This window comes from Acanthopagrus latus, chromosome 23, assembly GCF_904848185.1.
Source record: "Acanthopagrus latus isolate v.2019 chromosome 23, fAcaLat1.1, whole genome shotgun sequence".
NCBI classification, from domain to species: Eukaryota; Metazoa; Chordata; class Actinopteri; order Spariformes; family Sparidae; genus Acanthopagrus; species Acanthopagrus latus.
In genome coordinates, this window is record NC_051061.1 from 14,165,520 (window position 1) to 14,187,686 (window position 22,167).

The following is a 22,167-nucleotide window of genomic DNA, read 5'->3' on the forward strand; positions in this document are numbered from 1 at the left end:
CCGTTGCATGTCCGCCCCCTCCCCTTTACCGTCTTTGTTTTGATGTGACCGAGCCACCGCCCAGGGGTAATTCCCATCATTTTCCGTTCATCAGTGCAGCTATTCACATTTTTATTGGTGACAGTGAATCAGCCTCAGCAAATTCACCTCAGGGACAGGAGGAAAGCATCTGCTTAAAAAGACAAAGAACCCATCAAGGCTTCCGGGGTCACGTTGTCGCAACTGGCCGCAATGTGGTTCCAGCAATTAGTCAGTGAGTCTGTTAACCGTGTCCTCACAGCGACGTCACGGTCTTGAGTTGCTTTCCATGGAATTCTTGCTTTCCTCCACGTAAAGGGAACTTTCACTTGTATGTAACAGGTTCCTGCTGGTCAAACATCATAACATAAATAGACGTAACTTATTGTAGAGTCATTTCCTCTATAGCACTACGACGCTCCCAGACCGTGACTAAGACGTCTGGGGAGGCGCTTGAAATCATGAGCAATTCAGACCACAAATTGATGCTGATAAAAGTTTTTAACACTTCCTCAGCCCCCTCAGTGGATGTAGCATCTGACGCTAACCCTAACCCCAAAAGAATGAAACTCATGAAGCCTGGCTAGTTTATTATTAATGTAGGATAAGCAGCATTAATTGATTTTTCTTTGTTCTTGACTCATCTCAAAATGATTGTGGCAAATATGCTGCACAGTTAGTTTCACGGTTTTGATTATGTTGACAAGACGTGACAGGACTAAAATGTATGCATTTTATTAATCCTTTGGCATCTTTGGCAGGAAGGAAAGCACAAAGAAAAGCAATTCAGAGCACATTAGAAAAAGAAAAAGATGAAAACCAAGCTTGATGAAAAAAATATCCACAAGTCAAAATGACGAGATATAAAGTCAAAATTGATCAAAAAATGTCTTTTTGACTTTATGTCCTCCTTTTGAATTTTTGATCACATTATAATCACTTTTTATCTAAAAATTTAGAAATTAAACTTTCTGCACATAATAATGACTTCTTCTCTTTATATGTGATAATAATTTATCAAGATTATGAATTCATATTAATTTGGTGGAAATGTGCTTACACAAAATAGGTGAAGACAACCAACCTAAAGAGACACTTGAAGACACACCACCCTGCCGTTAATACCTCAGTGACTTTCACTAATTGTGCTAATGCTAACAATAAATGTGTTAATATTAAGACAGTTACTGGGCAGTTGGATGTGTCAACTTGTAGCAAATTTGTTAGCTTAGCCTGGTTGGAAGAAAATGTTTTCTAACTTATTTCATAGGTGGAAAATTGTGAAATTTTGAGAAAGAACTGGAGTTCAAGGGGTTCATGGGGTTAACCCCTTTGAACTTGAGTTCCCTCTCAAAATGTCACAATTTTCCATTGCGTTAGAAAACATTTTCTTCTCAATTTCTTCTCAGTTTCCTCTCATAATTTCACAATTCCCCCCTACGTCAGAAAAAAAAAATGAAGTGTGTAGTGACAACAAAAAACGCATAACAGCAGCAGACACCTACAGACCAGCTTATGATGGAATCTCCCAAGTCGTAACACAGGTCAACATGTTGTCATTCAAATAAAGGGTCACCCATTTGTCATAACTACATTTTCAAATGATCATCTTCAAGTTCAGTCGCCATCTTAACCTCAAGTACACACCTATAAAATAAAACATCTGTGCACAGCTGAACCTGCCAAAGTCTCCTTTTAAATTAATCCAGTTAGGCTGAAGGTGGCATCAAGGTGACATTAAGCGGTAAGCGGTTACCTAAAGCAAATATGCTAGCGTAGCCTGGCTTGAAGTTGAAGTTTTTATCTCTAAAGAAAGGGGCAAAAAAGTGACTTTGTCGTTGCAAAGTGATCAATTCATGAGCCTGATTTTCAGGCTAACGTTGCCTGGGTTCATTTGTAAGCTAACATTAGCTTGCTAGCATCAGGGCGTGGCGCAGGCCTGGCGGTTAGGCTAACGTTTAGATTAGCAAGGACAGCCAAGCGGCGTTGCATCGAGGGGAGAATCTCAGCCCAGCGATATATAGTAAGGAATCCGACATTACACATATAAAAATGTTTGAAGAATTACATGTCGCTCCATGAATGTCACCTTGATTCCATGTTCAGATTAACTGAATTAGTTTGAAAAGAGACTTCGGCAAGTTTAACAGTGGACAGATTTTTAATAGGTGTGTAGTTGAGGTCTATCATTTTGAAAATGTAGTAATGACATAATGAGTAGCCCTGTATGTGAATGACAGCCGACATATGTTACAGCTTGGGGGACCCATAATCACAAGATGGTCTGTAGGTGTCTGCTGTTGTTATGCGTGTTTTTGTTATCACTACACACCTAATTTTTTTTTCTGACGTAAGGGGAAATTGGGACATTTTGAGAGGAAACCAGAGTTCGAAGGGTTAAGCGGTTTCCTAAAGCATTGTTCACAAAAACCACTAGATAGAATTTCGAAATACTGGGGTAAACCAAACAAACAAAGCACGTCATGACACGAAGAATCAATTATTTCGTGGGTAAAAGTGACACAACAATGAAATTACAGCTGTATGAACTTTTACAGTAAAACAAGTGTGTCCTGTGATGAAATATCTGACCTTCTCCTCCTGACATCCGGGTGAATTCACTACACCTGTGCACGATTAGTCGCGAATGAATCACAGTTGCTCTACTCTCTCCTGTGTTTGACTGGACCGTTTGTGGGAGTTTGTGCGGCACTGAGACGTGATTGCATGCGGAGGAGTGTATAATATATACAAAATGTTCACGTAATCTTTGTGTCTGATCAGTATTCTTTTTATAACGTCAGGGTTTGTAACAGTCTCAGGCGATGGCGCTTCTCAGAAAGCCGTGAGTCACTGTTTTTGCGGCTTTTTATCCCACCTGCCCGGGCATGTAGGCCTGAATGTTGTCAAAGTGTGACTGTCAGATGTGGGAAGCAGACATGCGGGAAAGGCTTGAAGACAGTCTGGTGTGTGGTGAAAACACAACAGCTCGGGGAGATTCCATGATTCATGAGGAGGAAACTGATACCATCCTTAATCAAACCCATGCAAAAACAAACCCTTTCACATCCAGTAACTTATCTAATGATGGAGAAAATAAAGCCAATATGTTTGATGTTGGCTATTTTTATTCTGTCGGACAGACGTTGGATGATAAACGGTTGTTTTGTTTCACAGGGATTTAAGTCAAGGGAGGATAGTGGAAGACATAAAAGGATATGGTCAGGGCAGATACTTTGACAACATTGATAATATTTCTATGTAGACAATATATTTTTTAAAATCATACATCCACAGAGCTTGTAGAAAGGTGCAGAACAAAAGTACCTCTTAGTATTATTATTACAACCAACAATTTTTCAATCTTTGTCTGGTCCAAAGTGATTGTCTTGTTTATCTCTGTGTAAAAATTATTGGTTGCAGCTTCTAATAAGTTTGGTGAGCTAATAGTATAACGTTGTTGGTATCATGCGGTATCTGTGTTTTGCCAGCGATCAACAAAATTCTTGGTAGTTTCCAGTTTGTGGGGGGAAAAAGCCAAAAAATGGCTCAGATCTACAGTGTACACCAAGCATAATGCATCGCCCTTATGTTAGCAAGCCACCGTAGATACACTTGCTTGTGTTAGCAACGTGACTGCAGCTAGCATTAGCGAAGTTAGCTAGTTTAACAAACTGGCAACAGCTTGAGGGGGCAGATGATTTGAACAGCGGTGTGGTGCTGTGAATGCGTCAGTGGATGTTGATGTTGGACATGATAGACATTTGTATTTGTTTATGTACAAGGACCTTATTGGGAAGTTGCCATTGTATATACCTGTTCATACCTGTTTTAATTGAATGGTTTAAGCATACTGTTACTTTTATGATATTCTGCATCTTTTACGCCATTTTAAACGTTAACTCGCCATCATTGTTAATGATGTCCTGCCTTAAATGACCTTAAGAGTTTAAATAAAGGTTCATATAATGATAATATATAAACCCTTTTTTCAGTGAACTGGACACAGCAGCAAAATATCTGAGGTCATGAGAGCACATATAGATACACCGATATTACAGCATTCGGCCTCACAAGAATTGATTAATTTTGCATCTGTCCAACTACGCCCTGTTTACCCTTTATATTTCATGTCTCTCATATCTAGATTTATGTTTTTGGTTGCTTGGGTGAAGGACCAACAGAGGTGACACAGAAAATGTCAGGTCATATTGTCGTAACCGCTTATCCCTTTCCTTGGGGTCACAGGGTGTTGCTGCTGGAGCCAGTCCCAGCCTTGTCTCAGAGCGAGGGCCTGGACACGTCGCCAGCTCATCGCAGGGCCCTCACTGATGAGCAATGTGGGGTTCGGCCTTGCCCGGAGCCAGGATTTGAACCAGTGACCTTCCGATCACTAGCCGACCTGCTCTACCCACTGAGCTACAGCCACCCCGGAACTGAAAATCACTTTATTAATTTGCCTTTTACATTTTTTTTAAAGCAATCAGGTGAGGCTATTAAAGCACAGTCATGTAATTGATTTGAAGCTAATCAAAACAGAAAATCACACATATGATATTGGAGTACCATTGCAATCGACTGAGTAGAAGCCATGTGTGAGAATTATTTAGTCTGATCCTGTTATTGAATCAGTTGTAATCTGGTCTCACTACAAAGCGGTAGGTGAACCGGGCATCAGGACAGGGATAGGAAACAACGTGGGTGCCATTCACAGTGGTATGAGCCACATTATCCTTGAAGTCCTGCACCTGAGAGACGTACTTGTCTTGGCACATCACCAGGAGCTGGTTACGAAAGAAGATGTTTCTCTGTCTCGTGCTGCTTTGCAGAGAGAGCCTCGCCGCAGGGAGTGAGTCACAGGTCAGACCAAGGCGTGAACACCCTTGTTGGCTCTTCAAGACCTTTGCCTCCCATTGAGCCATCTTGTCCTGAAAGATCAGGCTGTTGTGGACAGGTGTGCTGAACAACTCAGATATGGTTTGGCTGTGTGGACTGACAGTTGTCATAGGAATTGGCGGATATCTATAGTCCCCGTAACGTCTCCCTCCCATGTACATAGGATAGTGAATTTGGACTGGATCTGGCTGACCTACCCTCGAAGGGTCAATGTCAGTGCTCCATGGCTGAGCTGTGTAGATCCTGGGATGGTAACCATCATCCTCTTTGTTGAACTTCGGGTCGGACAAACGACTGCTAAAGAGCAGAATATTGAATTCGAATGCTTTGAATATGTTTTCACGAAACATATCCTTGTGAGTGCTGTAGAGAGAAGACACGGACTGCAGTTCATACAGTTTCTCAGCGGGGATCATGGGGAAACGAATGCGACTCAACAGGTCAACCTGGCTCTCCAAACTTGTTGAGTTGCCCCTCTCTGTGATCCAGCTCTCCAGAGTCTGAAGCACGAAATACTCATCTGGCACCACGAGGTCTGAGCGGGATAAGAGAGCTTGAAGGACCTCAAAGGCGAGGCTGGTCCAAGCAGGGGACTTGTTCAGATTCTGGTAGTTCCAGGCCAGAAACTGCAAACAGTTCTCCTGGAGGACCAAGTCCCCAGTCTCATTTGCATATTCGTAAAGAGACACCTGGGTGTGAAACGAAGCGTCCTCTGGGAGGATCTTAGTGAACAGCCGGCCTGTCACCTCCATCAGCGGTTTCACCCCAAACTTCGAAGCCATCCAGTGGAGGCACTGCACTGAGGAGAAGGTCACATCAATCTTGCGGGTGTAAATGTACCTATTGAGAAACAGATTGTAGAGTGTTTATTCAATTTGTCTTTCAACTGATTTTGAAAGCGTCTGTATCTTAAAGGATGAGTTTGCCCAAAATTCAGTCATTATCTACTTATCCCCATGTCAGTGGAGGAAAACATTTCTGAACCTTCACAGCCAAACCAGCATTGCAGCATTCTCAATGTCTCAACGTTTTGTGGACTACGAATCTTGACCCAACTTTTCCATCAGCATGAGGGTGAGTAGACAAATTTTCATTTTTGCCTAAACTTATTACAGGACATTCAGTTTACCTGATAAAGGGGGTGAAATGCGGTTGGCAGGCCTGGCTGATGCTGACCGTGATGCTAGTTGTCTCCTCTGAAGCATTAAAGAGAGGGAATTTTGAGAGGACCAATTTGTGTGTACAAATCGTTGTCTCCGGGCTCCCCTCCTCCAGTCTGCCAGTCTCGCTCCGGAGCAAGATCAGGAAATCACAGCCACTGCCGCTGTCAAAGATTTGGCCAAGTTCATCGGACAGACTGAAGGTGTGGTCCAGTGAGTACGTTGAATCAGCGGGGGTCATGTTTGTGTCTGGAGTCACAAATCATCAGAATGAAAATGAGCGTGAAGAGTAATGAGCAGTGACCACACCAAACAGTTCCTCATCAGTCCGCATACAAGAAGCACAAGTTTACACTTTCAAATTGCTTGCAGTGCATACGCCAAAGACCAAATTAATGGCCAAATTCATTAATACTTTCAGATGTTTACTCAAGTACTATTCATATGAGAGACTTTCACTTTTTCAAAAGTTATATTTTAAGGCGGAATCTTTACTTTTACTCAAGTAAGGCACTTGGAAGACAGCACTTAGAAATAATACATTTGTGTTATTGGTATGTAGATTGATGGAACTGGGCTTATCAATCAGAATCTATTTTATTCAAACTGGATCATGTCTTTAATATTAAGGCACCTTTACCTTGCAAGAGTTTAGATACATACCGGTACTGGCTGGTTCACAGATAACTCCAACATCCTCTTTGTGGGAGCAGTCAGTTACTCCCCAGTTCAAGAAACTACAAGAAGACAGACGCTTCTCTGTGCCTTCACATTTCATGTCATCCAACCAAATAGGTCCATTTGCTGCGAGGGTAAAAAAAAAAAAAAAAGAAGAAAGAAAGTGAATAATTATGTTAATGGTGACCTTTTTGATGGCTTGATTTGTTGTGCCACTAGTGTTAAACCTCAACTCTCAACTTCTTAGTCATTACAATAAACACACTGCCCTCTGGTGGGGGGAATAACTAGAAGTAGCGGGCACCTTCTCCGTAGTTCTTTCCAATGACAACAGATTTGGCCCCGGGGAAGTTGAGCTGACGACACACCACCTGGGCCTCAGCCAAGTCCCAACCGTCATCACACACCGTACCCCATTCCCCTTCATGGAAGACTTCCACACGGCCCTCTGAAACATTCTTGGAGCCAAACAGCCTCACCTCACCTTCCTGTGGCTCATGTTTTCTTTCTGTGTGCACACACGGGTGTGGAATAAGTAGAGAGGTAATACAAACTGAGAAACGTTTGTAATGAATGAGTGTGGTCAGAATATATTTGCAGACGGCACATAGAGACAAGGCAAACATTTGCAAGCATGTTAATGGTTTTCACAAAAATGTGATATACGTTTCAGAAGACTTACTGAAAAAGCTCAATTTGAATGCGCCTCCAGTGTCGAGAACAAGTATCAGAAGCCACAGAGTGCATACTTTTTGATGAGTGAGCATTTTCAACCACCAGTGTCGAACTCTGACACAGACAGAGAAGCAGAAGAAGATGCAACATTAGAAATAGGCTAATTCTTCTTTACATTCACAGATTTTTTTCTTGAATTAATTTGAGAGCACCTGTCAAACTGTAGTGTTTTTTTTTTTTTTGTCTTTTTGCGTACAAGCATTTTTGCAGCTTCAAACGGTGATGATAAAACCACAGTAGCATTTTCATGCACTTAACTTTTTTTTTCATCAAGACGGAATGTAATTTATTTCAATATGCAACTCTCCTAAATCTGTGCATTCAACATTTAAGTTCAAACTTAAAAAGGCAAAAATGTCACGTTACCTTCTGATTCTAAAATGCTGTTGTCCTCAAGTGTGCCTCTCCCTTCTGAGGTCTCTGACACAAATCTCACCCCTTTTATAGTCCTGCCAAAAACAGAACCGGTTGTATGGGTTCACTTCTCTACTCAGACTGCTTTCCGTAAGTTTCGTTTACACTGAAAAGCAAAAAAAATAAAAAATCGGGGTGTTGCACAACTCGATCCAGTGTTGTTTGAGGGACAGGTTATCTCCTATTTTTGCTGAACAAGTGTAGCAGAGAGGTCCAAATGTAAATTAAACAACAAGACTCGAAAAATAAGAATCAAGGTTTTACTCATCCCACCAAAAAACATTACATACAATATTATTCATTATCTCATTCTTCACCAAAATGTCCTTCAAATAATGAGATCTATGCAGAATAAAAACAGGCCTCAACATGTTCGGTATGTACAGAATGATGTTTAACATGGAGCAAAGGGTTAAGAACCTTGAGCTTTTGAGAGTGTGAGTGTGAGAGTTTGAGAGTGTATGTGCATGAAAATGTATGTTTCAAGGAAAGAAAAATAAAAAAATCACAGTCTGGTGAATCAATATTTTGTACATTCATTATAAGAAAGGCTACAGTGCTGTTCAGGGCTAAATTTGGCCCCAGGAAGAAAAAGAGCCACCACCAGACATGCTGTCTTTGTCTGTTTCGACTAGAAATTTCTCAAAACCAGGACTGTGATTTACAGTCTCAGAAAGCCCATTGTTGTTTCATTTCTACTGAACATGATCCTTTACTGGTTGGAGTTGTGTCCTTTACAAACTTGCCAAGAAAACAGCGAGTTCAGTTACCATGGATGAGACTGGATTGTAAACAAAAGAGAAGGACAGTGCAATGGCCTCAAGAGCAAGTCTCTCAGTCTATATGAACTCCAAGCCCTCATATTTCACATCCCCGATCTTGGTTTCAGGCAGAAGGATGCGTCCGTCAAGTGTGAAGGCCATGATGTAAGTCGCAATATTCCCGGCATCCTCCTCCGACTTGAGAGCCAGAATGATCTGGTCGTCCGTGTTGGGGACAAACTTGAAGGAGGAGAAACCGTGAGTGGGGTTAAGAGGACCCACTCGGCTTACAATGATGTCTTTGAAATCTGGCGAGCAGCTGAGGGCGAGGTTCGTGGCGCGACGCTCGTCTGCCGTCTCCTCGTAGCGCTCCTTGCTGGCGCGGCGGGGGAGGAAAAACCAGCGCTGCAGGGAGTCACTCCACGCTGCTGACTCGTGGATGAGATACCCTGCAGAGAAAGAGGAATACGCTCAACACAAAGAAAGAAATCGGACACGATCCTGAGCAAGCTGGAAAGTGAATCCTCACCTGGAGGCTCTATCCCTGCAGCAGACTTCAGGGAATTGTACTTGGGAACCCAGTTCTCGTGTTTCACATCCCCTCTGAAGCCCACTACTTTCACCCACTCTGGGTTGTTGTTGACGAACACGCCTTCAGTCGTGGTCCACTCCTTCCCCAGACCACCGACATACAGGTGCTTGTCCTTCACTGCCAGCCACTCAGCTTTGAACCCTGTTATTAGGAGAAAGTTCATGAGTACTTAAGTAAAAGTACAAATTCAGCTGTATTCTAAAGTGTTGATTCATTATTATGTCACATTATTAGATTATTAATACTGATGAATTAATGTCTGAGGTGCAGTTTAAATAGTTAGATAGTAATCAAATGGTTCCCAAATCAGGGGTCAGACCTCTCAACTTTGATTTTAAAAAATATAGTAATTCCCTCTGAATTAAAGTCATAATTATACAACATACTGGATCACAGGATGTAGCAGAATAATGCAATACTGACCTTTGGCAACGTTGCCGTCGCCATCAGTTAAGATGACCCACGGAACAGCTTTGTCACCGTCGATGTGGTAGACGATGCCCGTCCTGTCATCGACGCTGTAGAGCTTCCCGTTGAACACCACCAGCTCCGACAGCTCCATACCTCTACCCTTCTCCGCCAGGTGGCTTTCCAGCACCACCCTGTCCTCATCCCATTCAACTGCAAGCTTGTCACCACTTTGGGACACCAACAGGTAACCCCGCCGCATGTAGCTGAACCACGTCAGCTTCTTGTCACTGCGAGAGTTTGTGTCCAGGTCGGCGATGATTCCAATGCGGTAGCGGGTGCCCAGCGGTGTGCGCTCGGGTGGACTGAGAGGGTAGGTGTTGTTGTAATCGGAATCGGAATGCTGGCCGTCACTGTGACCGGCTCTCCAGCCGTGTGAGCTGTAGGAGTGGGAGCGCATCCCCGAGCTCAAGTGCATGAGGAGAAGGAGCAAGATGAGCGAGACCGCCACCGCCACAATGGGCTTCCACTTAAGGCGGAAGCGAGGGTCCGTCGTGTTGGCCATGGAAGCCAACATGGGTAGGCCTCCGACAGAGATCCGCAGATTGTTCATAGGTTCATTCTGTTCCAGTCGAGTGAAGCCTGGGGAAGCAGGCATGGAGGATGGAGGCCTGGCGGGACCTGGAGGACAATGGAGAAAGAAGATAAGTCCATTTGAACAACACAAAACGGGGCAGTAGACTGTCAAAAAGAAAAGGCGAGGCCTCGTCTGTGTTCAGACATTTAATAATTGGCTGATGGTCGACGATCAAGCTCTAAAAGTAAGGTAGGTAGTGCCTCTTAGACCAGGGTTGTTCTTGGCTTCAAAAAAAACTGTGCTTGAACATTCCTAATCTATGTTTTTATCTTCCTCCTCCTGACCTAGCAATGTGGTGGCCTCGGTCCAGCAGTGTAACAGGTTGACAATACTGTCTGATATCAGGCAAACAAACAATGTGTCTTCGTGGGAGTCGTGTGTAGAGGCCAACAGTCCTCTTTGATTACTTCAGGCTTTGTGTCCATTACCATTATCCTTTCAGCAGAGTGGCCTCAGCCTCAATGAATCCGTTAATCTTTGTGCTCTTATGGTAACACGTTCCTTTGCGCTTGTCCATTGGCTATCAGGTCCCCCGAGGACCTGTTTTGCTGGGTGACACCTGGAAGTTGGTCGACATCCTCACCGAAACCACATTCTTCATATTAGCATTATCTCAATTTTCCATAATGTCATCTTACTATGACACAACATCTATTTCTGTCTGTCGATCCTGGGAGAGAGATAAATCCTCAATTGCGCTTGTCATGTCATGTCATGTCTGTAACAGCTTTATCCCTTTTTCAAGGGGCTGACTCTTGGCGAAGGCATGGTGGACCCTGCACAAGTCGCTAGCTCGTCACAGGGTCAGTTGCGCTTCTTGATGTTTATTCCATTGTTTATCTGGGCAGAGATTTTTCTTATCAGCATCAATCACCCAAGGACAGAGGGTGTTTTATGCTCGATGATCATAAAGCCCCTTGAGCTACCCTCATCTCTGTACGTTACCATATCGTCCTAGTCGACCTATTCAATCTCAGTAAACATTTAACTTTTCTGGAACTTCCGATTCACCATGACATTTGTCCTACACAGTAGCGACTGTTTCCTCAAGTGATGGGGTAACAGTACAGTACAGTAGTGAAACCAACAAACATGGGATGGAACATGGCTGGAGGTTCCGGGTCTAAAATCTGAAGCTAAAGAGGAAGTACTTTAAACCTGCTTTCTTTCTAATGGCCAGCAGGGCGCAACTCCACTGGTTTCAGATGGAAATCTAAACATTTTCAACACAGCATCTCTCTATAAAAGCAAGGAATTTCTGTCTGTGTGTGTCTGTGTATGTGTGCCTCAAATATCTCTCCAGATCAGGATCAGACTGACCTGAGAGTTTCAACATGGCTGCTGCTTGTTTTAAGGGTGTGCAACATCAGATTTGTTTGGACTACAATGATACAGTTAATAAATTATTTCATAAAGGCTTTATGAATTCCACAAGCATTGTTAACCGTAGCCACCATAGTCACGTGCGCACCAGAGCCAATCTCTGCAGAGCTCACTTCCACGTCAACCCTTAAGAAACAAGCTGATTTCTACCTGCAGCGGTGCGAACTGGACCAGGATTTTACCAGTGGTTTGGTCCCGTTCTGTGCGTTTAAACTGACCAAGTCTGTTCGGGTCTGAGGAGGTCCGGATACGAGAGGACAACAAACTGGAATCGGAATCTGTGGATGTTCGTGTGTAGCTAGCTGCTAGCCGCTAGTCCACACAGCCCACCTCCTGACTCGGCGGACGTGCCGGCACTTCCAAAACTGGATTTACGATAAATAATGTCCGCCACGCTTTTGCGCAAACATTGCCGTCATGTTTGCTTTGTGTCTGGTGCAGGAAGAAACGTTAAAAACAGGCTTTTGTCACAAAAGTATCAAGCAAGCAGCAAGTGTTTGCATGCAAGAAAACACATTCCTATTGGTGGAAAAATGCACCACACCAACCAATGACAAAATCATATGGCAAACCACGTGATTTGGTTGCTGAACAGGGGAAGCTGTGGGAGGGACGACGGCGGAAGAGTGACAGCAGCAGTGAGAGAGATTTGTGACATTTAGTGTGTTTGGAGTGTATAGTTAGTATGTTATGTAGTGTTTGGTGTAGTGTGTTTAGTGTGTAGTGTAGTCGTGTTTTTGTGTTCTGAGTCAAAACAATGAAGAGACGGCTGAATGTTGAGCAGGCAGTGCACATCTTCATGCCTGAGTCTGAGGCACTGCCTGCATTTAAATGTAAATAGTTACATGTGACTTTGTAAATTTCAGAAACGGATGCACAAATTTACCAAACAACAATTTACCTTTGCATGCACTAGTGAAGTTAATTTTGTGAAGCAAAATAAGCGATAAGGCATGATATACTTAAAGGTGCGTCTTTGGTTTCTCATTCAGATCCACCTTCTGACATTTTCATCCAAATTCGGTCCCTTCTGGCTCCAAAAAGCCAAGATGGTCGACGCCAAACATTTAGCAACTGAAACAAACAGTCACACCATTTACTTGTGAAAGGACTTTTTCAAAAGTTACGCAGTCTCACTTAATTTTTAAAAAATTAAACACAGGTCATTAAGTCAAGATATACAGGGTGTTTTAAGTAAGCAAGTTAAGCTGTAGCTGTCTGGCAACAGCTGCTACAACGGCTTCACCTCGAACACCCTGCACAGGTATGCAGAGAGAACTGGCTAAATAAACGTTGAACAAATTAAGTTACCTGAAAGCCAAACAGGTTTCTTTCAATCATCACTCTGACCAAGCCTACATGACTGCAATCAGTGACATCTGGATAATAAAACTCGATCTAACCTTACATACTCTCCATATGTCGACTCTGCTCTCCTCTGCATCAGACCTTTAGTCCCGATGGCCCGCCGAGCCCTCAGTCAGCCTTTACTTGCACTCTTATTCTAAATTCTGGTGAGTGCTCCAACAAACTGAGCGTGCGTAAAGTGACAAGAAGTAGGAAGTAGGCCGACTGAAGGTTGGGAGAGGAACAGGTGGCCGTCATGCCAGCGTGGAGGCTGGGAGGAGCTCATTCACTGACAGTGAATGAGGGGGGAGCTGTGAACAGGTAAATCAGGAAATGCAGGACCGCCCAGCTGTTCCGGCACCACTTCCACTGCTCTGATTCGTTAAATCTGGATAATCAATTGGCAGTTGTTGATAAAGCAAAAAGTGCAGTTTGTCATGATTTACTGCTTTGCACTGTTTTGTATCTTTGACAGCTGAACATCTTTTCTGCCCCTTTAAAGCACTCTGAGTTGCCTTGTGTCTGAAGTGTGCTGTACAAATAAACCTGCCTCGCCTTCGTGTTGGAGGTGGTGACCAGTTTTTCCCCCATTTTATAGATGGACCGGGTTAATTATTTACTCACAATATTATCAACAGATTAATCAATAAATAAAATTGATTGTGTTAGCCACAGGAAACTTCAAAATGAGCACTAACATTTTTTCCTTTATGGCCTTTTCCATTAGCAGCTCAAATTGTTTAATGATTAGGTGAAAAACAAAACATTAATCTGCAACTATTTGAAGCATTTTAAGCAAATAGTTGTGATTTTCTTTGCTTTGCATTAAATTATATTGGATATGGGTTTGTTTTTGACAGTTGAAGGAACAAAACAAGAGATTTGAAGACTTTCCAATGGACATGTTTCATTGGACATTCCAGAGACCAAATGATTAATTAAACGGTTAATTAATCAAGAAAATGTATTGAAGAGAACAGGAAATCTGCATTCTCTCATACTCTCTTGCTCTCTGTGTTTGATAGAGCACCAGCCGGCTTTACAGAGCAGAAGCTGTGTGCTATCTACTCCCAACCAAATTCCAGGGAACTCAGGAGCGTCACACTGCGGCCAAAGCGCGGCCGAGTTTCTCCGAAAGTCACTCAGGAGCTGAAAGCCCCTTTTCATAAGAGGGCCCCAAGCCAAACAGCAGTCCATTATGGCAGCAATATCGGGGGCCTGTAATGATGAAAACCACCCTGTTGAAAATCCCTGCACTGACACCAACAAGTGGCTCAACTTTTTTTTTTTTTTTCTCCCCTTTAAATGCACGCAGGCTTACCTCGTCGCCTCCTCCGGCCAGAACGCTGATCCTGCGTCATGAAGTTTACCTCTGAAGCACAAACCTCGGCCAAGCTCTAGTCCTCTCTGTCCGCTCACGGATTATTTGCAGTGCAACCATGACTGGGCTCGTTACAAACCCCCAGTGAACTTTAACTAGACTTTCGAGGATTACCATTCCAGTCCAAAGGGGCAAACCTCGCAGGAGGCGAGCCGGCGCAACCCATTAAGTTATCATTCATTATAGCGGCCTTTGAGCGGCCGGGTGACAGAGGTTAGGAAAACATTTGTTACCTGCAGAGAGCTCTAACCTAAAGCCTACACACTGGAGGTGTTTCTGTGACACGATCAGTTCAGTGGGTGGACTGCAGGTCAGAGATCTGCCTGATTACAGCAGCAGAGCAGTTGGAAAAAAAACAAAACAAAAAAAAAAACGAGACAGGACTTTAAAATTGTAGGATCATCTATCAATAACTAACTTTTCAAGAATGTTTTTCAAGACATGAAAGATTAATTGACAGGCGACTGACTTTGAAACCCGCAAAAGGTTTGAAAGTCTGAATGTTGCATAACGCACAACAAATGCAGGGTTGAGCAACGCGATGATTAAAGTAAAGCTCTGCGATACAGTTTGCACAGAGGTGTGTGGGAGGTGTGCAGGGACGCAGCAATGTTTGAGGATTTTCTGCATTTCAATTTAAATATGACTACAGGATAAAGTTCAGTAATTAACACGTCAGCTGATGTTTTGCAGCCCAGCAAACTTTTCTGGAGCATCGAAAAAACAATCAGCACAAAAGCCAAGGAGTCGCTAGTTCCAGGTGTTCAAATGTGCATATTTTGTTCTTTTCTCTGTTTTATATCACCGTACATTGGATGTCCTTAGTTTTTGGTCAAAAACCAAATAATTTTAGATGATGTGTTGACGATCTTCAGGAAATTCTGGACACTTTCACTCTTCTCTTCGCCAAATTAGGAGCTTTTGACCAAATAATTAAAATAGAAAATGACTGTTCCATCCTGTGTGGAAGTGTCTGTTCTGGTTCATCCAGTGAATGAACTGCTTGACAATTTCAAGGCTCTTTATTAAAAGGACAAGTTCACCCAAAAATGAACTACTCGTCCTCATGCTGATGGAAAGTCGGGTGAAGTTTGAAAGTCGACAAAACATTTCTGCCGTTGCAGCATTCTCCTACACAACTGAAGTAGATGGGGCCCCATACAGCTCGTCTGTTGTATTTCCAGTCTATGGAAGCCTGGAGATGCCAAATTGTGTTGAAAAGATGTTATTTACGTCCTTTGTTAAGCTGAAATGTTCACCGTGTGAAAAGTGCGAAAAATGTCTATAGTGTCATCATCTCAATTATCATCGACAGATGGACTAATTGTTGAAGCTCTCATTGACATCGTAGACTGACATGCAGTCCAGCGGGGACTGTTTCTACACAGCTGCTTGAGTTAAGCCTCTGTAATCGCGTCCTGAGTGACTGCGGAGTGAAAACATTGTGTATCTCTGTCCTGACCTCTGTGGCGCCATAAAAGGGTGACACCTGGGGAGCTGGGCTTCAAAGGAGGCAGATCAAGGAGAGAGAGAGAGAGAGTGTGTATGTGTGTGTGCGTCTCTGTGTGTGGGGCCCATAAATAGTTCACTTATTGCTTTAAGGCAGAACCCTAAACCCAAACGTCTGCACGGCCAAACAGATGTGCATCACACCGAGGAGCTGATCTCAGAGGAGGGTTTATCCAAAGACAAACTGCTGCATGGTGCACAGAACCACAATAGTGATATCTGAATATCTCCTCATGTAGTTGCAGACATCTGGTACCATCAGAGAGGCCTTAAAGTGGACCTCGGGCATCCCCACTTTGGTTATTCACTAAAGCTCTGAACGCCAACACCTTCATTAATTACATTACTGTTACAAACTCTCTGTTCTGAGTGTTTTCTGGCGCAGACAGCCCATCTGCATGTGTGTGTTGGTCTGCGTGTCAGTCTCTCTCCCCGTCCTGCCAGCAGCTCAGAGGTTAACACAGATGCCATCACAGATCGATGAGGCGACCTGGACCTGTTTCGGAACCAGCGGGCGGCTCGTTTCGCGTCTTACTCACCGCGGAAGTCGTTCGGTCTTCGGCTCACAGACGTCCTGCGGCCGGCTGGAGCTCAGATGTCATCGTTGTGTCGCTTCTTTCTTCGGCTCTTTTTCCTCCGCTGCCCGTTCACCAGACAGCCGACCATTACTTCCTGTATGTACTGATGACGACAGCATCGTGCACCGCGTGCGCGCTACGGGATTGAGGAGCGTTTGTCAAACGGTGCCTTCGAGGCCTGTCGGAAATTTGACAACGACGAGATGGTTAGAAAACTGTCCTCATTAAAGATGCACTGTTAAGGTTTGGGGGGAGACATTTTAATTAATCGACTTTTTAAAAAAAAAACAAAAAAACAAACCTAAACAAACCAAGTAAACAAACTGTCTTTAAGGTCAAACTGACCTTAATCGGCAACAGTTTCAGACTTTGTTTATATCTGGACCCTGCCACCTTTCCAGCTTCAAACAGTGTTCTGGGGACCTTATTTTCCTTATTATAAAAAAATATTACTATACTGATTCTTTTCTGGGTCACAGGGGGCTGGAGCCGGTCCCAGCTGACACTAGGTGAGCGGCGCCAGTTCATCACAGGGCTGACAGACAAGCTGGAGTACCCTGAGATAAACAGCGCAGACACGGGGAGAACATGCAAACTCCCTGCCCCTGCCAGGTCTTGAACCCAGGACCGTCTTGCTGTGGGTCAATGGTGCTGTCGCAGCCTAAGCACATCAATTTGTACAAAGAACGTAACACTTATACTTAAATGTGCTTTTTTCTGTCATTGCGGTTTCTGTCAGTTGTCAGTAGACTGTCCTGTTTGCGCTCTCTCAACTTTGTTCATATTTGCTTGACACACTGTGACGAATATGACGAATCTCCCCTTTTGCAAAGTGTTACATGCGGGCTGCAAGATGAGACCAGATGTCGCAGGGCATCCTGCTATTTTTGGCATACTACATTCTATAATCTCCGGTTAAAAGTAAACAACAATCTCTTCATTAAACATCAAGGTGCAAATTATTCCATTATTCTAGTAATTTTTCTCTGACCTATGACCTCAGACTGACATTTACGCAGCATGTTTATAGTATAAATATGTGGTTATATATTCTTTTGTTTTGTTTCTCTGTAAAGTTTACATGTCTGTTACTATCTTTATGTCACTACTGTGCTGCCTCCACAGTTCACAGGTTCCTCCACCTTCACCCACGCAGTCACAACTTAAATATTTGCCAAAGGAGCACAGCCCTGCAGCGTCCGTCTCGCTCTCTGAAAGAGGACACAAAGAAGGGGCGGACCCAGAGGTTCAAACAAGAACAGCGTTTATTTGGCAAACCCTGTGTGATACAGAATACTGTACAAGGCACTTTAGTTGGGGGATTAGTTTAAAGCCATTGAGTACAACTCGCGAAAAGGAACAACTGGCGTGTGAAAAAAGCAAGAAAAATCAGTGTAGATAACAATTATGGTTTGATTGTCATGAACCTGACTGACGGGTTCAAGTAAAATAATAAATATATAAATTTTACCCCAATATTAATTAACTCTTATTATCTAATTATGGCTAAATTGGATAGTTATTGTAAAACTAACTCAAGAAAGGCACATTCGATTTCTCCAGAGGTAGCTGAAATATAAAGGATCCTTTGGCTACCTTCAAAAAAAACAAGCAATCAGAAAAACTAAATTAAACTGCAGCAGGAGTGGATTTAAAATGTTTAAATCAACAACCTTTGACCAGATATTGGCAATTAAACCGCCTCAAAGACTTTAGCTGTGTTTTTCAGTGCATAATAGCCATTTTTTCAGTGGTTGATAATTGAAAAATAAACAAAAATATTACAGTAGTTAATGAGGGAACTTCCTCGGCGCACCTGTTGATTAATATGGATGTTTTGTGGTTGAATAGAAAAATGTAATAACATGGATCAATACATTATGACTGTTGAACTGCTGTTTGTGAATCTGATAGCAATGTAAATATATTCATATGTACTAAACAGTAACATTTCCATAAAAAAAAAAAATCACTTAACCACCTTAACAATGCAAATCAAATTGCAAAATTGAAACAAATGGGGAACTGAATTAACTACAGTTGGAGGCTTAAAGGACAAAGTTATCGTCACTTGTATCAAGACAATCTCCTTCTTACAAAATACATTTTAAATTTCCACTGCTGTGCATACATCAGCATACATCCAAACAACTTACAACCATGAAATGAACATATAAACATCAGTGCACCCACAAATATGCAAAAAACGTTCCGCAAGAGCGCAAACCGTTGGCACACGTCTTTTATTAAAAAAAAAAAAAAAAAACTCCCCCATTGGATTCTTGTGTTTGAATATCAGTCCTTCAGTAGGCTGGAGGCTGGTAATCCCCTGGCTGCTCCTGGCTGTGGGGGAAAGGCGACTGCTGGTAGCCCGTGGGTCCGCTGCTGCCGGGGTACTGAGCGGGCGGGTACGGAGTGGTGTGGTCGTTGGCTGGGTCTCTGTACTCCTGGTCAAACTCGCTGACGCCTTGGCGATAGCGTCCGAGCGCAAAGAAGGTCAGGAGGGCCTGCGGAGAGAATCAGTGAGTGGAGCTTCGACCGGCTGACTTATGTGTTCTCACGTGATTTTGTTAGTCAAATGCTAGCGAGAGTTGATGAGAGGCTCACCCAGGTGGGGATGGAGAAGAAGGAGAAGGCAATGACAGCCCGGGCAGCATCACCAGTAACTATGTTCTCTTTGGGTGTTTTGGACCACTGGTTGGCCAGGACACAGAAGCAGATGAACCACAGGAACGTCCACGCCGCTGTCCCGCAATAAAAACATCAAAGCAGACAAAAGATGATGACAGCATTAACTTCAACGAGGCTGCACTTCCTGTTTTTAGGCACAGTTTCTTTATTTTAATATGAGCAGTCAATAGTGAAAGCTCACTCTCACCTGAGAACACCAAATCTGCTATAACAATTAATTTTCTCTCCTTGGCATTGCTGATCTGCGGGAAGTAGGCGTCCAACACGAGGAAGATGACGCATGCCAAGAAAGCCAACACGCCGATTCCGACCCCATAGCTACAGGCGCTGTCGGTGCCGTTGAACATGCATTTTTCCTCTGACTTGGTCGCTGGGTTAACGTAGCCTTCAGCTGTGATGGTTGCAAACACCACAATGGAGAATAACTGAAAAGACGAGACACACAGGGTTGGAAAAAAAAAGCATTCACCATAAATGAAATCCCCTGAACTAGCATTACAAACAGCTGTCGAACCTGTTCAGACAAGTGGAGCTGAGCAGATGACGCTTTGAGAGTTTCAATTCCTGATATTTTTGAATACTGTCAACGTCTCCTACGCACCTGTCGACCTGAAGGTGTGCAAAAGCCACACTTTGTAAATACTGTAAATGTGACATAAAAATAGAGTGCATCATTCCCTGCGCCTGATGACATGAGCAGATAAAACAATGACCCAAAAATTAACCAGTGACAATAAGGATTAACCATTAAACTGTAGTTTAGCCAGGGAAATATTATCTGGTTTCAGTCGGGCCAAAAATCTAATATTACCCTATTTTTGACCAAATACCTCGGTATTGTGATGGCAACAGTTTTGTTGGGATGACAACAGGTAATTTAACAAAATCTTAATCATCAGTTCTGTGGTCAAAGGAGAAGTGATCAAAAAAACAAAAAAGAACTGTCTAGTAAAGTTTAGTTCTTTAAAGAGAAATTCTTAATTGTACTATAATTGAGCCTTTTTAAAACCACGACAACATGACACTTAAAGCCATTTTACAATCTTAATTATCCAAAATCTAAGACGAGATTACAGCGTCTCAAATGTAATGTTTGTTGCTTCACTGTGTTTAAATGATTTTTCTTCACCAGAATATCTCTGGGCTGTTAATCATACAGCCGAGACAAAGGGGGATGTCACGTTGTGGTTGACTCTTCAAAGACAGAGTCACTAATCAATGATGAAGACAAAGCTTACTTGCAGCTCCGCATTCTCATCATTGTGTCTTAGCGATTATGTTTTAAACCCTTTAGTGCCTTATGCTCCACTCAACCCCTGAGATGCTTAGATGTTTTTCATCTTGTTTAGAGCTCGTGATTATTTTTCATTGTTGATGAGGCTGTGAATTCATTTCTTGATTAAATCAAATAGTCGTCTGGGGGCGCCCCTCTGGCTCAAGTGACACGCGGAGGATGGGTCCTCACTCATCAGTTGCACTGGTCTCATAAAATATTAATAATAAAAATTATATTAGTTCTTTGGTGATCAGTGGGTCACAAAACCCCTCTAAAGACATATTTTCTCCACTTTCATCTTGCTGTCACACAGATGATCTATTTCATAAAAATGACTCAAATCTGATTAATCGACTATTGCAACTTATTTTCCTGCTCGGAAATCTACTGCAAACACAAATGTGACAGAGCATTGGATTTAAGTTGCTTTGCCTGAAGAAATAAGGTCATCAAAAACTTTGGCCTTGTAGTTACTTTTTCATATTTTTGTTGATACAACTTTGCTGTTGTCTTCTACTGTTGTTTCGATGTGTACTGCCTTATTGTAATGCACTCTGTTAATGTTTGAAAGAGTGTGATATCTAACAATATGATCTTCCACCACACTTACTGTGGCTAGCCTGTAACGTCACGCGTTTAACAACAACTCATCAGACACTTGTTGATCTCAACATGTGACGCTGGATAAGTTTCAATTCCTGATTTGTTTCCTCTGTAATCACTCCAGAAAGAAAGAGAGATATCTTCTGTGAGTTTCACCTCTTCGTGGTCGACTTTCAAACCTGAGATACAACACACACACAAAAGTGCCAAACCAAAAAGCTACATCATAAGGCGCAACACTGCGGTGACACAGCACTGGCGACGCTAGCTAACTTTAGCTAGTGCTAAAGAAAACGCGTCTAATATCCACTTAATGTCACTTTTATTTAAGAATTCAACCCAGCACCCAGTTCATGTCCGGTGTCGACAGCTCCGAAAGATTACAAGCTGTGTAATTAGCTAATTAGTGTCCACTCTGGCAGCTCACATCTGTTAACATAAAGTGATGTGACAGCTGGCAAAAACTCTGATGCTAACGTTTCCGTGTAGCTAGCTAACAAGTCACTCACCCAGCTCAGGCAGCGCACAATGGTCTGAGGCTGTTTTACAAAACTCTCCAAGTCAAAGGTACCGCCGGCCAGCGAGGCCCCGTAAGCGCTGCTCTGCATTTTTATCACCTCTAAAAAAACAAAACAAACCCTAATATGAACGGCAAGCTAGAAAGTGAAGTTCCTACTGTCACAGTTGGGACAGTTTCGTTTTGTCAAACAGCTTCCTGACAACTTTTCAAAGACCGCCCCTGCTGCGATGCGTTCAGGCGCTCCTCGGAAACTGGACCTTCGTTGTTATCGCAACCGAAATATTAACTGAATACATGTAAAAAAAAAATAAACATTTATCAACGCCTTCATACATGAATTACTAAATTACGAATAATGTTTTTTCTTTAATGTTAACCCAAACCCGTACCTAATAACCCTAATAAAAGTCATTTTTAAGGAGTTACGTAAACGTCGCAGGGGACACAATGCATCAACAAGTGATTGAGGAAGAGCTGTTAACCTCCTTTTAACTTCAGGAAACTCAGGGACACTCCAATACGATCAGTAAAACAGTAAACCACACAGATTTGTAAAGAAGAAGAAAGAAAGGGAAGAAGA

General features: G+C 42.8%; 3 protein-coding genes across 8 annotated transcripts; all 3 read right to left on the bottom strand.

Moving 5' to 3' along the window:
* Positions 1-728: 728 nt before the first annotated feature.
* lgals3bp.1 (galectin 3 binding protein, tandem duplicate 1) lies at positions 729-8,009 on the bottom strand. The gene is made up of 6 exons (XM_037088840.1): positions 7,854-8,009; positions 7,435-7,541; positions 7,057-7,260; positions 6,738-6,878; positions 6,044-6,323; positions 729-5,754 (listed from the first exon to the last, which is right to left on the bottom strand). Exons 2-6 carry the CDS (start codon positions 7,517-7,519, stop codon positions 4,647-4,649), a joined length of 1,818 nt encoding a protein of 605 aa, XP_036944735.1. The 5' UTR covers positions 7,520-7,541; positions 7,854-8,009; the 3' UTR covers positions 729-4,646.
* A 138-nt stretch (positions 8,010-8,147) lies between these two features.
* cant1a (calcium activated nucleotidase 1a) lies at positions 8,148-16,614 on the bottom strand. 6 transcript variants are annotated; one of them, XM_037088843.1, is made up of 5 exons: positions 14,351-14,650; positions 12,649-12,756; positions 9,678-10,343; positions 9,192-9,395; positions 8,148-9,111 (listed from the first exon to the last, which is right to left on the bottom strand). In XM_037088843.1, exons 2-5 carry the CDS (start codon positions 12,668-12,670, stop codon positions 8,741-8,743), a joined length of 1,263 nt encoding a protein of 420 aa, XP_036944738.1. In that variant the 5' UTR covers positions 12,671-12,756; positions 14,351-14,650; the 3' UTR covers positions 8,148-8,740. The 6 variants fall into 6 exon arrangements, with proteins under 6 accessions (XP_036944738.1, XP_036944739.1, XP_036944741.1 ...); XM_037088844.1 differs by having other exon boundaries at positions 12,681-12,756; positions 14,351-14,649; XM_037088846.1 differs by having other exon boundaries at positions 12,645-12,756; positions 14,351-14,647.
* A 1,126-nt stretch (positions 16,615-17,740) lies between these two features.
* syngr2a (synaptogyrin 2a) lies at positions 17,741-21,803 on the bottom strand. The gene is made up of 4 exons (XM_037089928.1): positions 21,577-21,803; positions 19,376-19,613; positions 19,105-19,241; positions 17,741-19,004 (listed from the first exon to the last, which is right to left on the bottom strand). The coding sequence occupies exons 1-4, from the start codon at positions 21,673-21,675 to the stop codon at positions 18,801-18,803; spliced, it is 678 nt and encodes a 225-aa protein (XP_036945823.1). The 5' UTR covers positions 21,676-21,803; the 3' UTR covers positions 17,741-18,800.
* Between the last annotated feature and the right edge of the window lie 364 nt (positions 21,804-22,167).

Bases quoted from the DNA above. Each gene is read 5' to 3' on its own strand.
- cant1a (XM_037088841.1), bottom strand. From the start codon at position 13,023: ATGATTGAAAGAAACCTGTTTGGCTTTCAG. The intron at 12,757-12,993 runs GTAACTTAATTT...TGTTTGTTTCAG, and splicing joins GAAACCTGTTTGGCTTTCAG to TTGCTAAATGTTTGGCGTCG. The intron at 10,344-12,680 runs GTGGATCTGAAT...ATTGTCCTCCAG, and splicing joins TTGGATGAAAATGTCAGAAG to GTCCCGCCAGGCCTCCATCC.
- syngr2a (XM_037089928.1), bottom strand. From the start codon at position 21,675: ATGCAGAGCAGCGCTTACGGGGCCTCGCTGGCCGGCGGTACCTTTGAC. The intron at 19,242-19,375 runs GTGAGAGTGAGC...ATTGCGGGACAG, and splicing joins AGCAGATTTGGTGTTCTCAG to CGGCGTGGACGTTCCTGTGG. The intron at 19,005-19,104 runs GTGAGCCTCTCA...TTCTCTCCGCAG, and splicing joins TCTTCTCCATCCCCACCTGG to GCCCTCCTGACCTTCTTTGC.
- lgals3bp.1 (XM_037088840.1), bottom strand. From the start codon at position 7,519: ATGCTCACTCATCAAAAAGTATGCACTCTGTGGCTTCTGATACTTGTT. The intron at 7,261-7,434 runs GTAAGTCTTCTG...GTGTGCACACAG, and splicing joins ATTCAAATTGAGCTTTTTCA to AAAGAAAACATGAGCCACAG. The intron at 5,755-6,043 runs GTAAACTGAATG...GTTTCTCAATAG, and splicing joins CATTTCACCCCCTTTATCAG to GTACATTTACACCCGCAAGA.